General features: G+C 41.3%; 1 protein-coding gene across 1 annotated transcript; it reads left to right on the top strand.

Moving 5' to 3' along the window:
• Positions 1–552: 552 nt before the first annotated feature.
• slc24a4a (solute carrier family 24 member 4a) lies at positions 553–16063 on the top strand. The gene is made up of 17 exons (XM_079751895.1): positions 553–723; positions 1175–1370; positions 1607–1717; positions 3874–3950; positions 4917–4991; positions 5396–5480; positions 6913–7016; positions 7437–7511; positions 7614–7639; positions 9427–9480; positions 9874–10013; positions 10774–10848; positions 10935–11101; positions 11465–11579; positions 12942–13054; positions 14619–14684; positions 14979–16063. Exons 2-17 carry the CDS (start codon positions 1235–1237, stop codon positions 15126–15128), a joined length of 1569 nt encoding a protein of 522 aa, XP_079608021.1. The 5' UTR covers positions 553–723; positions 1175–1234; the 3' UTR covers positions 15129–16063.
• The last annotated feature ends 67 nt before the right edge of the window (positions 16064–16130 follow it).

Consider the following 16130-nt stretch of genomic DNA (forward strand, 5'->3'; position numbering starts at 1 on the left):
ACGCTCACCCACACACACGTTCAAACTGATCTGCGTCTCTCACTTGCGCACACCTTCTCACACTTCACGGTCATTCGGGAAATGTCTGTAACTACTCACATGATTGCTCTATGACCAGAAGTGCGGCGGCAGGCACGCATACGGCCCAAAAAATTGGAAGTGAACGTAAATTGGAAGCGAACTGCAAATAACCCAATAGGCCTACACATTCGTTCATTCATTCATTCATTCTAAACAGTTTTATTTTAGTTGGATCAAATGATTTTAGAATATACTGTGGTGGTGTTAGGGGACGACCAGACGAAAGAGCCCAGGGTATTGGTTAACTTTTTGTATGCTATTGTAAAGTATCATCACATGATATGATATTACATATTTAATTTCAAACCAAGACATTTGTACCTGCCATAAAAATGGAGCGGGCCTAACGTGTGGACGCCAGATCGTCCCATTTCTTTTTGGTCCAGCCCTCCCCCTTTCCCTTGTGTCTCACCCACACTCTGCCTATCAACAAGAACTTTTCAAGGGAGCATACATGCAGACCTCGTCCGGCTGGACAGTGAACCACGACGCCTACCAAGGACACCTTGCGTTGTAATAGATTAGGTGCAAACGAATTGTTTTCTTTTATACTACAATTATCTTGGGGGCCACACACGGAAATGACAGACCAGCAAGTATTCGCTCCTTAGCCAGGACAAGTATTTTCTACATCATAAAAACGTAGGTAAAACACGGGTTGGACGAAGCTTTTGTCTGCTGTCTCTATGGATTGTTGCGTTTTACAATTATAATGGTAGGCTACACATTGTGGGGGCTGTGTTAAGCTTTCGAATGAGTCAATGTATTGTATCTCTTGCCTAATGCTCAACTTGTGAAACTAGGCTACTACATTCTCCCGAAACGACATGATCCCGACTACCTAACAAGTAGCCTACAACAAATTAAAACAAATGTCACTTTCTGAATATTGCAAATTATTAAACCTAAATGATCCTGAATGAAAGGAAGGAAGTACAATGGGTAGCAAAATGCAGCCATTAACCAGAAAAGTGTTTTAACAATGATGTTGATTTTTTCTGAAAGCAGAACCACGTCTAACTAATGTAATTAAACGAAGTAGTGATATAGTAGGCCTTCAGGCATACCTTGACACATGTTGCCTTCTTATTAGACTGCCAGCAGACGGGTAGTCTTTGAAGGATTCGTAAGAATATCAAAACGCGCGGCAGATATGGAGGGGCAACAACGCGGGGGTCCGTCCTCCAGACGATACATGAGACGGAAGAGGCGGGACATGATGCATGTGCAGGTGTGTCTGGTGCTCGTAGTCCTGGGGACCACCTGGGGAATGTCTGCACTGACTGACGGTGAGGTTCAGAAACACGATGCCCCTGGGTTTTTTATAGATTTCGAGACACAGCAATGTATCAGTCAAAGTAACGGCTTAAGATGTTGATGAATGCCACGGTGAAATTGTAAGATAAAATATTGGATGAAAGAAGCCTGTGCATGAAATCAAGGTCAACAAGCGTTTATTAACGATAAGAATGCATTCATTATAATTTGATTCAGTGTGTGTTTGTGTGTTTGTTTTTGTGTTTAGTGTCTGGGTTACATCTTGAGTCATTCCCTGGAGCCTCTCTTGACCAATCACAACGCAGGAAGCTTTTGGCTGTCGCCAATGGCACCCTTGAGATCAACTGCACTGAGCCAGGTATGACACACACACACACACACAGACAAACAGACACAGACACACAAACACTCTCACACACACACACACATAGTTGACCAGGATACCGTTTTATATTGACATTTAATCCAGAATGCAGTGTGACTCAAATTAAATTGAAATCGTCTTCCTCAACCATATCAGATGAAAAGTCACATTGGGCATTGTGTATTGTTGTCTTGTTTTGCCACGAGCCCTGCACAAATGACACACAAGCAGCGCTGTTTTGATAACAAAGGCAAAGGACTCCATGGCAATCTGATTCAAATCCATTTCTATGTCTTATGGAAAGTAGGACACATTTAGATAGTCATGACTGCAAATTATTGTTCTGGTTTGGGGGTTCAGCAATGGGAGCCAGGGTTGTTATCCCACATGTTTTTCTGTGTAAGAAAAGAAACATTCGAGCAAGAGATATGGGAGGAAATGGATAGAGATACGGCTTTTGTTATCATCAGATATCTAAAGTAGTATAACAACAATGAAAGATAAGATCGATGATTGGTCACACATGTGTTGTAGGCTATGTTTTTTTTAAATGGTTCTTCTCATAGTAATTGTATTGTGCAAAGCCTGCTCATATATATATATATATTTATTTTTTTTTGGGGGGGGTGGTTTGCATTTTTGCAAACTAGACGAAATGTATTTGTCTATTTTAGTCCTCGCATTAATTAACAAATAATTACACTATGAGCTTGACATGAATAATTTCCCACATCGCTCAATGTCCCAGGAGAGCATTCACAAAACCATTTTCAGGTAAATGGCACTGAGCACAAATAAACAGACAATAATGAAAAAGATTAGGCAAATAGACACTAAATAGAGAGCTACTCCAAAGTCCTGTATGAATCAAACATAATTATTTTGATGATTTTATTATTTTATTGTGGCTTATATTGAGAGATTATATCAGTATTTTTAGATTCACCAAAAATGTGTTGCATGTCCTCTAGCTCATCAATGCATACATTGCATGAAAGTTGATATTTGTATTTAAATGTTTAATTGGCTAATATAAGATAAGCTAGTACTTTATTAATCCTAGACAGGAAATTCGGGACTCTCCAATCCCCCCCTCCCTGTGTGTGTGTGTGTGTGTGTGTGTGTGTGTGTATGTGTGTGTGTGTGTGTGTGTGTGTGTGTGTGTGTGTGTGTGTGTGTGTGCATGCGCGTGTGTTTGGCACAGAATCAGTTTTGAAATGAAGCATGCTGATTCCTTATGGTGATACTTAGACACTTAGACAACACTTAACATTGCAGCGCAATAAAAAAGCATTAATTCACACACAATTAAATGAATGAAAATTGATGAATGGACTCCACATTGAATTGACCTCCACTTCAAGTTGACCTATATACCGACCTACTCTCAAGTGGTCTTTCAACACATCCCGAATAGTAGGTCCAATAAAGAGGGTTAACCTAGTAGCAAGGCAAGAGACACATTTAATACCGCACCTTCTTCCATGGTTCAATGATGTAGGCTGAATTCAAAGGCCAACGTTCCTTTGAAATGCTTGATTTTTGTCCTCAATTGCTTCATACATTTTTGATAATGAATGAATGAGCATGAATATCAGATTTCAGATAAACCTTACCTACTAGATGATGGATATTAATAACATGTAAGATTGGAATATAGATGGCATGCCTATTTGGAAACTAAACATACAGGTTTTTTACCTCTTACTGCTAACCGATGTTCATGATCCTTTTGTGAAACAAGATTGCTTGAGAAAAAGATGCAAAAGTACCAGATATGCGTACCATGGATATCTCTGCTCATTCACAACACATGTATGTTTCACCTTCCTGGATGTCCGTGTGATTTCTGTTCAATGAATACGCTTGTCACGAATATCAATGCAGTATCTGTATGTATTTCTTTGTGTGTGTGTGTGTGTGTTTGTGCATGTGCGTGCATGTGTTTGTTTGTGTGTGTGTGTGTGTGTGTACATACATGTGTTTGTGTGTGTGTGTGTGTGTGTTTGTATGCACTGTGTGTGTGTCTGTGCACGTACGAATGAGCATGTATCTGTTTGTACGCCTGCGTGTGCATGTGTCTATTTGTGTGTGTGTGTGTGTGTGTGTGTGTGTGTGTGTGTGTTTGCGTGTGCGTGTGTGTGTTCAAGCAATTCACCAGTTCCCCACAGACGTCTTCTCCAACAGCCAGAGGAGGCAAGGAGCTGTGGTGCTGCACATAATGGCAGTGAGTGACTCAATGCAACTTCATTAAGATGAGCTGAACAACGTGAACTCTTGTTTCTGCTTGACCGCTTGTGTGTACTGCTGCAAAGGCAGTGTGTTGATTCTCTCTGTGTACTGTGTAGCTCTGTTGAATAATGGGCTAAGTCTCTCATGTCTTCTGCCCTTCCAATGTCGTCTCCTGATCACTGCTCTATCCTCCGCTGCCTTGAGGCGTTTGAGACCCCGATGACAGTAATTGTCCTTTCAATATTGGAAACTCACAAGGGATTTTTCTTGAAGCCTCTGAGATTGATGTGAATGCATATATGATGTAAAGTTAAACGTCTTAGACCTGTACAAAGATGTATTGACAAAGATTTTATTATCTATACAGAAATATTCATCATGTTTGCTCAGATTTGTTGTAATTTTGCGAATCCGCGTTGTGATCAGGACCTTGGCCTTCACCGTCCCTCATTTAGTCGCTCCCCGTGCCATGATGGTAGCAGCCCCATCACTTGTGTTTTGAGCGACACCTGTGTTTGCCCTACGATGACACCTCTGTGAAAACGGTCTATTCATATGACAGAATTTTGGGCGTCAGGTAAATGGAGTGTAGTGACAGTGACACGTCTTGCCGAAACAGCACAAGCCAAAATGATCACACACCCTTGAACCGACAAGAGGATGTGAAAGGATGACACAGTGGATGAATGCTAAATTGTCAGGTTATACGCGGTTATATTTTGGCATGACAAACAACAAAGCATTTGAAAAAAAAAAAATTATATACTTTTTCTAAATATCTTAATCAATATCTTTCTGTCTTTCTTTCTTCGCTTATCCTTTTTATCAAGACATGCAAAAACTGAATGAGTGCTGTGTTCCGTTCGCACTGATCTTGATCTAGAGCTATGGCCGAGAACGTTTGTCATCTTTAGATGGAATATCTGCCCTATCTCTGTTGTTTTTTCTGTTTGCTCTACAGGCTATGTACATGTTTTTCGCCCTGGCAATCGTGTGCGACGATTACTTTGTTGTTAGCCTGGAGAAGATCTGTGAGGTAAAGAAACTTCCTGGGCTTGATCACTACTTTAAGGAAATTATTAATTCATGGGACAGCTTGTATGCCTGAAAAAAAACATGGTTAAAATGTGTTACCTTAGGTTCACATTGGAATGTGAGCCATTCATTTGGGCATTGAATAGTCAAAGAAATTAGGAAAGTAAAATCTAGTCTATTCACCATGTATAAAACAAATCCCAATGCTTTTTGTTCCATCTCCAGTCCCTGAAAACGTGTCCTTACATAAAACTGTGCCAAATAAACTGTTTATCTTGTTATTTTTCTCTGTGTGTGTGCGCGCGTGTGTGTGTGTGTGTGTGTGTGTGTGTGTGTGTGTGTGTGTGCGTGCGTGTGTGTTTGCGTGTGTGCGTGCTTGTGTGTGTGTGTTTGTATCCTATACAGAAACTGAGCCTTACCGAGGATGTAGCGGGAGCCACTTTCATGGCCATAGGAAGCTCTGCGCCTGAGCTTTTTGCTTCTATAATAGGTATCTCACACACTTCCATTCAGCACATCATCGCACAGCAGAACCAAATGAAACGCTGTTCGCTGTTCCCTACGTTTGTGTGACCATGACAAATGAAGGGGGATTGCAGAGTTTAAACCCCTGGCGTTGTATCATGTTGGGAATGATCCCTTCGTCCCATGGTTCTGACCCGGGATTATGCTCCGAGGCAAAAATTGTTGGAATTCACTGTGGGATAAAGGACAAACTCGCTTGGCTTAGGCTCAGCTAAGTTGTAAATTAATTTCCACAGAAAAGAAAAACTCTTTCAGTACGTGTTCTCCGATAAATGAGGGCACACAGGCAGAAGTTTTTCACTCTGCTTTCCCAGAAGAATTTGAGGGAATGAAAGCAGAAAATAAGAAAGAGAGAAACAAGAGAGTATGAGTGAAACACAGGATGTAGGATAGAGCCTTTGCAGTTGCTGCTCAATGTCTGTGGAACCTTCTCCCCCTGGATATCAGATCCGCCCCCTCCATTTCTGCCTTCGAATCCAGGCTAAAACCCACCTTTACTCCCTGGGCTTCCTTGTTCCCTCACCCTGCACTCCATTTTCTGTATTTCTGTGTTGTGTGCCCTAATATCCAAGGTTTCCGTTTATTTATGTTTTACGTAATTCAGACTATTGGTTCAATGTGTTTTTTGTTAGAAAGAAAAATAGTTATCTACTTTACAGCAGTTTGGTCAGTTTATGCTGTGTGAAACCGTGCTTTATATATCAAATTGACTTACTTACTTTACTTAAAAAACATTTAGAAGATGTATTACGTCAGGGATTTGAACATAGCAGACTTTCTGTGTTTTGTTCCTGATACAAGAAAACGAAGCAAAGGTTATCCATGCCTCTTAAGTGGTAATCATGTGGGTGTAATAGCAGGGGGTGTGCGTGTGTGAGTGCATGTGAGAGCTTATTGGTGTGGGTCTTGTGGTTAAATCACAAGACCAATTGCTCCACTGTTCCTCCACTAAGCCTCCGGTTAGCAAGACCAAAACCAGAAAAGCAGAAACAAATGACCATAAAGACCTTATATTCAAGTCAAGAAATCCCAAGCATTAATGAAACCAAACCAGGAAGCATCTAAACAACTAAGACCTATTGTTTATTCATACTTTTATTTGTCCATTTAACCTTTGTCTGGCAGAGCTAGAGTTGTGACTATTGTGTTGTAGTTGAATGAGGCCAGAAACAACTCTTAAACATGATAGATCTCCTCAGACCTGCAATATGTGTGCACGGCATTGTGTTCCTAAGAAGTATAGTGACTTTGATCAATATCTTCCCTCAGGGTAAATGTTCTTCTGCCCATTCTGAGCGAGTAAATATGAATAACGGCAAGATTCAAAAGCTTTCTAGACGTACCGTACTGCCACGCTAATCCATGAGGTCACTCATTGTAACCCTTCTATCTGCCAGGTGTTTTCATAACGCACGGTGATGTCGGGGTCGGTACTATCGTCGGCTCGGCTGTTTTCAACATCCTTTGCATCGTTGGAGTCTGCAGTCTGTTTGCTGGTCAGGTGTGTGTCTATCTGCAGTCTATTTGTGGCTGTCAGTATACTTGCTGTCCAGGTGTGTGGCAATCTGCAGCCTATTCTCTGGTCTGGTGTGCGGCTATCTGCAGTCTTTTTTCTTGTTGGGAGTGTGCCTTACAGTATAAGGGTAACAACAACTTACATTATTAAAATTGCTCATTGTTCATTGGCAGTACTTCTGTTGTACTTCTAGATTATTTCTTCCATCAGATAGTCAAAGGATGTTGGTTATTTTAAGGATAAGTAGGCATAGATTTGCACCCACTGATATACTGGCCGATTTATATTTTGTATTTCTTGTCTGCTGAACAGCACCATTCATACATTGCTGAAATTCAATTAGAAATTTGTTTTTAATTGATCTGACTCTCTTTCTTTTTCTCTCTCTTTGTTCTCTCACCAAAGGTGGTCCACCTGACTAAGTATGCCGTTTTTCGTGACTCATTTTGCTACACATTGTCTGTTCTGGCCCTCATGGCAGTGAGTATAATATCCTAGCCGAATGATAGTATTTAACATGGTGTTCAGCTGTTCTTAAGATAATGAATACAATTAATTTCACACCCCTCTCTCTTTTGTTAGTTTATCTATGATGGACGGATAATGTGGTGAGTAAAATTGACTATATTTCTTACTTTTTCTAATGTTGTTTAACTGTTCTTGTTGTTCAAGAACAGATTAAGGCAAGGTCAACAGAAAAATCGATCTCTGAATGTGACTCAGATTTCAAAATTTTTTCAGTTATATTAGAGGCAAAAACATTCATATTCTGCATCGAGCCTTCCTTCAGAAAATGTGTGTGCTTGCCTTTGTAATGCATTACTTTAAAGGTGTATTGCCCTCATAAAAATCCAACAGGACACTTGAAGTATACTTAAAGGTCTTATGGCAAGAAAATTTCACTTTAAAACGAGCACTAGGTATCCTGCTCCGCATTTGAAAAATGAACGCTCCAATTTTGAATTTGGCCCCATACGTCGTCATAAGGGGCCAGGTTACCTCCCCTTTTCTGCTTTGCCTGCCCAGAGAATTTACCCGCCTATAAGACAATGAGCTACGACGATTGTACACTTCTTTTTTATTTGGATAACCGTTCTGCTGTTGGTGTTATGGCGCATAACACGTCGGGTTCTCTGACGTCTCTTGTATTTCCAAAACTAGACTCGTAGTGGGGGTTTTCTCAGCCATGGTTGAGAAGGATTTCGGGGAAAGGAACTTTGGCTTTACTCCCTGAAGTACATGAACCGCGACATGGAGGAGAAAGGGATTGTTGCCCACGACTGTCTCCCGCCGGAGCCCTGCTGCCTGCTGCCGCGAGGCACCACCACCAGGAGGCACCACTGCTGCCGAGGCACCACCGACCCGCGGCGGTGCTGCCTTGCGGCGGCAGTCAGCATCAGCGGGAGGCGGGGCTCCGGCCGGAGACAATCGCGGGCAACAATCCCTTTCTCCTCCATGGCACGGTTCAGTCTACTTCAGATTGATGTGGAAGTGGAAGAACCAGAGACGTCGTAGGCAGTCGTTTGTGATTCATAATATCGTCTGGAGGCGCACACAGATTTTTGCCGTCATAATATATATTATATGATATAGATATCTATGTATAATATGATATTATTTAGATATAGATTTAACAGAACATGGCCAAAGGCTGTGTGCGCCTTGCCATTGTGATACATCCACTGTAAAAGAGCGCATGGTACCGTGGCCACAAGCTGCTCAGGGCCACACCCCCACCCTCCTCCTTGACCCGCCTCTCTCCTCGCGTTTGGGGAAAGCTCAATGTGAGACTGGCTCGTAGTGGCTGTAATTCTGCACCACGGCTGAATTTCGGGAACGTCTTCAAATGCTGTGTTAGGGGCCCACTAATATCTATATTAAAGCATCCATAAAGTAGCATGCCATGGGACCTTTAACATCACCACACAATATCCATTCTTTATCGATGAATTTAGCCATGATTGGTCTGGATTACCCGCAACCTATTTTCTTGTCTAAAAGGTTTTGTCTTGATATCCTCTGATTGGTTGCAGTGACATGAACTTGATGTAGTTCAAATCCACTCACTTGTCATTTGGTCGCCTCCTAAGTTAATTGCAACTGGTAAACCTTATGGTAAATCATCACAGACTATTTGTCAAAGTCTGTTGATAAATACTTCTGATTATCCCATAATTTAACACAATGAGTTCAATTGTGTGTGTATGTGTGTGTGTGTGTGTGTGTGTGTGTGTGTGTGTCTGTGTGTGTGTGTGTTTGTGTGTGTGTGTGCGTGTATGTGTGTGTGCGTGTCTGTATATGCCTCTCATGGTGTGTGTGCGTGTATGTGTGTGTGCGTGTCTGTATATGCCTCTCATGGTGTGTGTGTGTGTGAGTGTGTGTGTGTGTGTTCCAGGTGGGAGAGTTTGGTCCTCGTCTTCTTGTACGTCGGATACATCCTCGTCATGAAGTAAGGCCACTGGGGTTCAACTCACGTTGTTCTCATTTCGGAGAAAGACCATAAAATGTCAAGTATCTTGCATTTTAACTTTTTTTAATTGCGAGCAACAAGAAATTCGCAGAACTTTATCGCAACTTTTGTAATTGGCAGCTGAATTATCCGAACTTTCCGGAGCGTGACAGCTGGCTGACGGGGCCAACTGCGATCAGCCATCAGGGTCCAGCAATTTCCGACAGACTGATGTGACAACCTGAAAGAAAATGATTATTATTTATTTGACATATTAATTACCCCCTTGTTTTATTTCCTCTGCTGGGTGTTTGTGCCTACGTCTGTGTGTGTGTGTGTCTGTGTGTGTGTGTGGGGGGGGGGGGTGTGCCTGTTTGGTTGTGCGTGTGTCAGGTTCAACAGCAGTATTCAACGCTTTTTTACCAGGGGTGGCTCGATAAAAGCCATAACCAATGGAAACGCAGTCTTCAACCCGGATGACTATAGTTTCCATGGCGACGGCAATGATCCCACCAAGCGCCTATTACCAGAGGGTCAGTAGAACACCCTCTCTATACTAAGATCAGAGTTTCCCCAGATCACACACGGCCGGGCCCTGTTTATTTTCTATTAGGGGGGGTTGTGGTTGAGCTGAGCTATTAAAGGTGCACTATTTTATCTTCCATGAGTGTGCCCAAGGCTGTGAGGCATCACTGTAGATGGACTCAGCCAGCACCCCAATGTTTTGGGGAAAATGAAATACTCTCAGAGGGGGACGAAGGAGCAATGAAACATATGGATGTAGTCGGCTGTGCTGCGCTCCATTAAAAGTCACACAATATAAATGCGGCAATAACAGTGTTAGTCTGTGGTCCTTGATCACCATGCCCAGCTGTTGTCAGGTGCTGCTGCTCTGCTGCTCTCTAGTGGTCACTGCTGGAGTCTCCTCTGGCTGTCGCGCAGAGGACTTTGCATCAAACCCCCCTTTAACGTGCGTTAGGACTTGACTGAAATTATGGACTGAAATATCTCAAATATTTCAGTCCATGTGTTTATTCTGATTATATCCATCCACTTCTTGGTCCAGATTTAGTAGTCAATTCAGAACTTTTATGATGATACCCTTTTTTGAAATAGAAGTTATCTCGGCCAGTCTGAATGCTCCTTTCCTGTTCACCAGGAACCGGTTTAATGTACATTCATCTGCTTATTTCTTTATTTACATTTGTGTGTGTGTGTGTGTGTGTGTGTGTGTGTGTGTGTGTGTGTGTGTGTGTGTATGTGCGTGTGTGTTTGTGTGTGCGTGTGTTTTAGGCCCTGCAAATAAGATGACATCGGGAGAGGAGGGAAACCATGAACAAGTACCAAACTCACCCTTCAGAGTCCCTGGTAAAGGAACTGATTCTCTTTCTGTGAAAAAAATTATAATTGGCACAACTAAATGATGATTGAATTATTACCACTGTTTGTCCTAGGAAGCCCCATGAAGATATTCAAGTGGCTAGTCTCCTGGCCAATCCTCTTCCTCCTCTTCCTCACTCTCCCTGATGTCAATCAACCACGCTGCGAGAGATATTACCTGGTTTCCTTTTTTGGCTCCACTGTGTGGATAGCGGTCTTCTCTTATGTCATGGTGTGGATGGTACGTGCTACATCTGAATAGTGATGTTTAGTTGAGGTCGTCCTTCACAACTCAATTGGTGGAAAATGCAGTTTTTCTTTTATTATATCATGACATTTGTAATGCAAACTGTCAGTCTTATTGCTTAAATTTTTTTACAATTTTTCGGCCATTTAGCGTTACAAACCATTCACATCTGAGTCAGAAGCTTATCAAACACTGACACAATCCCTTCAGAAGTGCATCACTTTTACAGCCATGAGGTTTGTTACGTGGTCTGTGTAGTCGCTTCGAGGTAGCTGTCATTAGCATGTGTGTTGAGTTTGAAGTGTGTCGTGCTTGACACGTGGTACATCTTGTTGATTTGTCCTGGGTTCACGTCAGGTGACGGTGGTCGGCTTCACCCTGGGCATCCCAGACGTCATCATGGGCATCACGTTCCTGGCTGCCGGCACCAGTGTCCCGGACTGCATGGCCAGCCTCCTGGTGGCACGACAAGGTACTGCAGTGTGTGTGTGTGTACCGGTGAATAAAAGGCTTTGTTCCAATTGGTCCACTTGTGCCCTATATAGTGCCCTAATAAAGTCAAATTCGTAGTCCAGCCATACTGTTCACAGACGTGACTTCACAGGGGACCGCGCTGACAAACATCAAGAAAATGTCACAGCCTTTAGGTGGTCACCATTTTGTTGAATCCGAAATGTGAGTGTAAAAATCTGGTTCCCCACATAGTGAACTACTCAATACCCATAATGGACCATAAAAAAGGTTAACAACTTACAGTCATTATTCCCTCAGTATCTCTTGATTCCTAGAGGTTTTCACTCATTGGATTGGATTGGTCTTTGGATGCATCCAATGGAGATGACCGGGCCATACGGGTTATTTATGCAAATAAACAGTCACAGGTGGCATCCTCTTGTTTGCGTAACGATACACGTCACACCAATGGATTTCTTGCCCATAATTACTGTTTGAATTCCCCCTGTAATTGTTTGCTAAATAGTGCACTCTGTGGTGGTCACAGTGTATGGGCTGGCAGTGGCTAGGGTAGAGTAGGTCGATTAGCCGCCAGAAGGTGGCTGCTTCCATCTAGGCTACTCCTCGCTGAGTGTGGCGGGGTCCCTGAGTACTCCACTTAACCATAACTGCTTCTGACAAGCTGGCCGTTGCTGGCCCATTCTCGACCCCAGTGTCTGAGTATGGGTGGAAGCTGAGGAAATAATCGTAAAGCGCTCGTGAGTGGCCACAGGCTGAAAGCGCTATATAAATGCAGTCCACTTACCATTTATGTTGGGAACGAGGGAACATGTGAGCCAATTCAAACATAGCCAGAGTGTTTTGTATAACACTGGTACTAGGGACAGAGTTGAAGGATGGTTATAATATCAAAGAGATATCTAAGTTATGGATGACTTAGTTAATGACAATACTGGTCATTTATTATGTCCGCACTTGACTAATAAACGTAAAGTTTCAGTAATTTAGCATATACTGTCAATGATGTCGACATCAAAACAGCCGATCTTGTTTGTTGATTTTTTTTTCATCTTTATGCCGAGAACTCTTACATTGTGTATAAAGATTTTTTTTCTGTATATTTTTGAATAGTTTTATTCTCATTTAGAAAAATGTATACACTTAGGACTTCAAGCAGTAGCTCCTCAGACCACCAGTGAATTTTAATTTAGTCGAAACAAGCATTCAACGCAAACAAAATAGCCATAGTTAATGGCAGAGCATGACCTATATTTGGTGCATTGGATTTTGAAACACACATTTTGACATTAAGCCTATCTCTCGCTGCGTCTCCGTCCCTCTCTCTGTCTGTCTCACTCCCTCACTCACATATCCTGTCCAGGCCAAGGTGACATGGCCGTGTCCAACTCTTTGGGCAGTAACGTCTTCGATATCTTGATTGGCCTAGGGGTTCCCTGGAGCATCCAGACCCTTGCAGTCAGCATGGGATCCCAGGTGAGAGGCAGGCTTGTTGAGTTGTTCAAATTTCAATTTTTATTACGAATAACCCCTTCAGATGAACCCATCTCGTTTTTCAAAACTACAATCACAACATATTAAGAACATATTTCTTAACAAAAAAATATTAAAAAAGCAACAATAACAGTTGTTGATGACGTTGTCCCTTTTGAAACCCCAACTACTCGTCTCTTCCTTTCCCTGATACGTCATCTGTAAGGAGTAAGTCCGTAAACAAACTAACCTTGTCCACGTCCCTGTCGGTCTATTTTAATCTGCTGTACATCACACCCACATTCCTATTCATTTCATCGATTTCGACAAAATTACCCCCACGTATTTCGTTAGGTTTCACTTTCCTGTAAAAACTCTACATTCTGGATAAACTCAAACATTTCCAAGGACACAATTGTAATTAAATATTATATTATTATTATATTATACATTTGAGGGAGAATGCCAAAGACAGGATGGACTGAAAACACACCTGGTTTGCATAGCCTGCTGAAATAGTTGTCTAAAATATTCTACATAACAACATTGTTTTCTAACACAATGCAATGAGATTCCAACCATGCTAATTTATGAATCTAACGTGTTTACTTTCATTGACACAAATATAACACAAATCAAAGCAGTAATATGGAATTTAAATCCATTTTTTCTTTTTACTCCAAAACTGGCAATTGATGTTGAATGAATACTTAATACTCATACTGAATATTTAAATAGACTGAATTGAAGTCATCCACCAGACTCTGCTCAGTTAATTGTACTCTTGGTACTTGGCTCGGAGCTGGTTTGTGTAAACTCTGGATTTAGTGCTTAAAGTGGTGCTTAGGGGTTAGTATTGGGCCTTGGGTATTAATCCTGTTTATCGGTCCTTAAGCCAAGGCCCATGGGTAATGTTGGCATGAGAAGGCCAAGCTAAATCTTCCTAAATGTTCTGTTGGTACAAGAATTATCCTCTTGCTCTTCTCATGGGAGAACAACCATATATTCTACTGAGAGCCTGAGTGGAAATAACTTAACGAAAACCTTGCTGGGTAATTAACAAATCCTAGGCTGATAAGCTGTTGGCTGGTAAACTGTGCTTTATTTTAGTCTCTATTTTGTGTTTATTTTACGCCTCCATTTTCGTCAAAAGTGTTTTTTTCTAAATGTGAATAAATATCACTTGACTGTTGTGTGGTGGCACATAGAGCAGCTTGCAAATGAAGCATCAGTCTTTTAAAAGTCTGTAATCTCAAAAGGTTTGCAGAGCAAAAAAGAGTTTAGGCATCCAAAAGGAGCCCTAAAAAAAAGACCAAAGGGAAGTTACCTAATTAAATTAATTAACTAATCTGAAAAACTGGCAAGACACACGCATTGGCAGACAAACCAACAATCCAAAGAATGAATTACTCGTTGACACAATCAACTTTTTGACAATCAACGATAATAAGGTGCTGAAAAAGGAACAACTGAGGCCATCTGCTTGAATGAATAAAAAAACGACATATATACCAACAGATTTAAACAGTTCAAAGTGGGACACAACATCTGTCTTCTCATCTTTCAGGTTCTGATCAACAGCAGAGGGCTCTTCTACTCTGTGGTGCTGCTGCTGGGCTCTGTGACCCTAGCTGTAAGTTACTAACCCCACTCCACGCGTGTGTGTGTTTGTGTGTGTGTGTGTGTGTGTGTGTGTGTGTGTGTGTGTGTGTGTGTGTGTGTGTGTGTGCGTGTGTGTGGGTGCGTGCGTGCGTGTGTATGTGCGTGTGTGTTTGTGTGTGCGTGTGTTTTAGGCCCTGCAAATATGTCTGTGTGTGAGAGTTGTCAGAACGTAGTGTCTATGTTCTGACAATGTACGCATTTGATGTTTATTTAATATAGGGACCCTTTTCATTGGTTTGTATACTAAAACTTCCCTTGCTTTCAGGTCCTTGGTATCCATGTAAACGGATGGCGCCTTGATACTCGTCTAGGGGTGTATGTGCTGCTACTCTATGTCATCTTTCTAACCGTCTCCATTTTAATAGAATACAATGTTTTTACATTCATAAACCTGCCCATGTGTTTAGAAGGATAAGTGTATAGGTGTGTGTTTGTGTGTGTGTGTGTGTGTGTAGTCCCAGTCAGTCCCTGATAAAGCTTATTGTATCACGCCCATCTGATGGTCAAATGTTCTTATACAGCTGTTAGGCTACACGTAGAGTAGCTCCAGCATGCCAATATATAATTCACACTCTGTGTTTGTGAGTTTGTGTTTGTGCAAGCATGCATACTTATGTGAATATTTGTGAATTTAGCCGAAGAATTTAACAATTACTATGGTGAATGTTGGTCTGTATCTTAGCATTGTAGGGCTAGATTAGATATTTTGTAATACCACGACAATCAAAGGACGTTATACACAAGATGTGTAGATAGCATCTGCCAACTGGCTGAAAATATTATATTAGACTAAATTTGTATTCAAAGAAATTTGCGGTAATACGATTACATGTATAAAATATCCTTCCAGTATAAATGCTTGAACGTTTATTTCCGAGTTAATTTCTGATCTGTGACTGATAAATATCAGGTTCACTTGTTTGAATGCACTGGTCTGTCCTCTTTATGCCGAAACACTTTAGGAACTGCTTTACTGAGCAATTAACAAAAGTATTTTAAAATACAAGGACAGCAAACTTTCATTTGTTTATAGTGCTTGGTTGAAATGTGTTACTTACATTAGTTTGTATGCAATGACCAAGTATTGCTAAAACAGAGGTGCTGCTGTCCTTTCATTTGTTCAGGCTGGCTACACCTCATAAAAATACCCTGGAATTAAACTACTGAAGCTGAAGCAATAATGTTTTTAGGCATTATGCATTCAGTTAAATTGTTAAACAATATTTACATTTGGATTCCAAAGGTCTGTCTTTAGGATTGTTTCCATTTCAGGTATCTATTTTTCGTACCAATGTAGTTGTGTTTCAGCATACATTATATGGAAATGTATTGCGAACTTTCATGAATCCTGTGGGAATAAATTTATCATGAATAATTAATAAAAAGTAAATGGCATATTTGACGAATTTGTTTGTTT

Source organism: Pollachius pollachius (assembly GCF_949987615.1).
Source record: "Pollachius pollachius genome assembly, chromosome: 15".
NCBI classification, from domain to species: domain Eukaryota; kingdom Metazoa; phylum Chordata; class Actinopteri; order Gadiformes; family Gadidae; genus Pollachius; species Pollachius pollachius.

Bases quoted from the DNA above. Each gene is read 5' to 3' on its own strand.
- slc24a4a (XM_079751895.1), top strand. From the start codon at position 1,235: ATGGAGGGGCAACAACGCGGGGGTCCGTCCTCCAGACGATACATGAGA. The intron at 4,992-5,395 runs GTAAAGAAACTT...TATCCTATACAG, and splicing joins GCCTGGAGAAGATCTGTGAG to AAACTGAGCCTTACCGAGGA. The intron at 13,055-14,618 runs GTGAGAGGCAGG...CTCATCTTTCAG, and splicing joins CAGTCAGCATGGGATCCCAG to GTTCTGATCAACAGCAGAGG.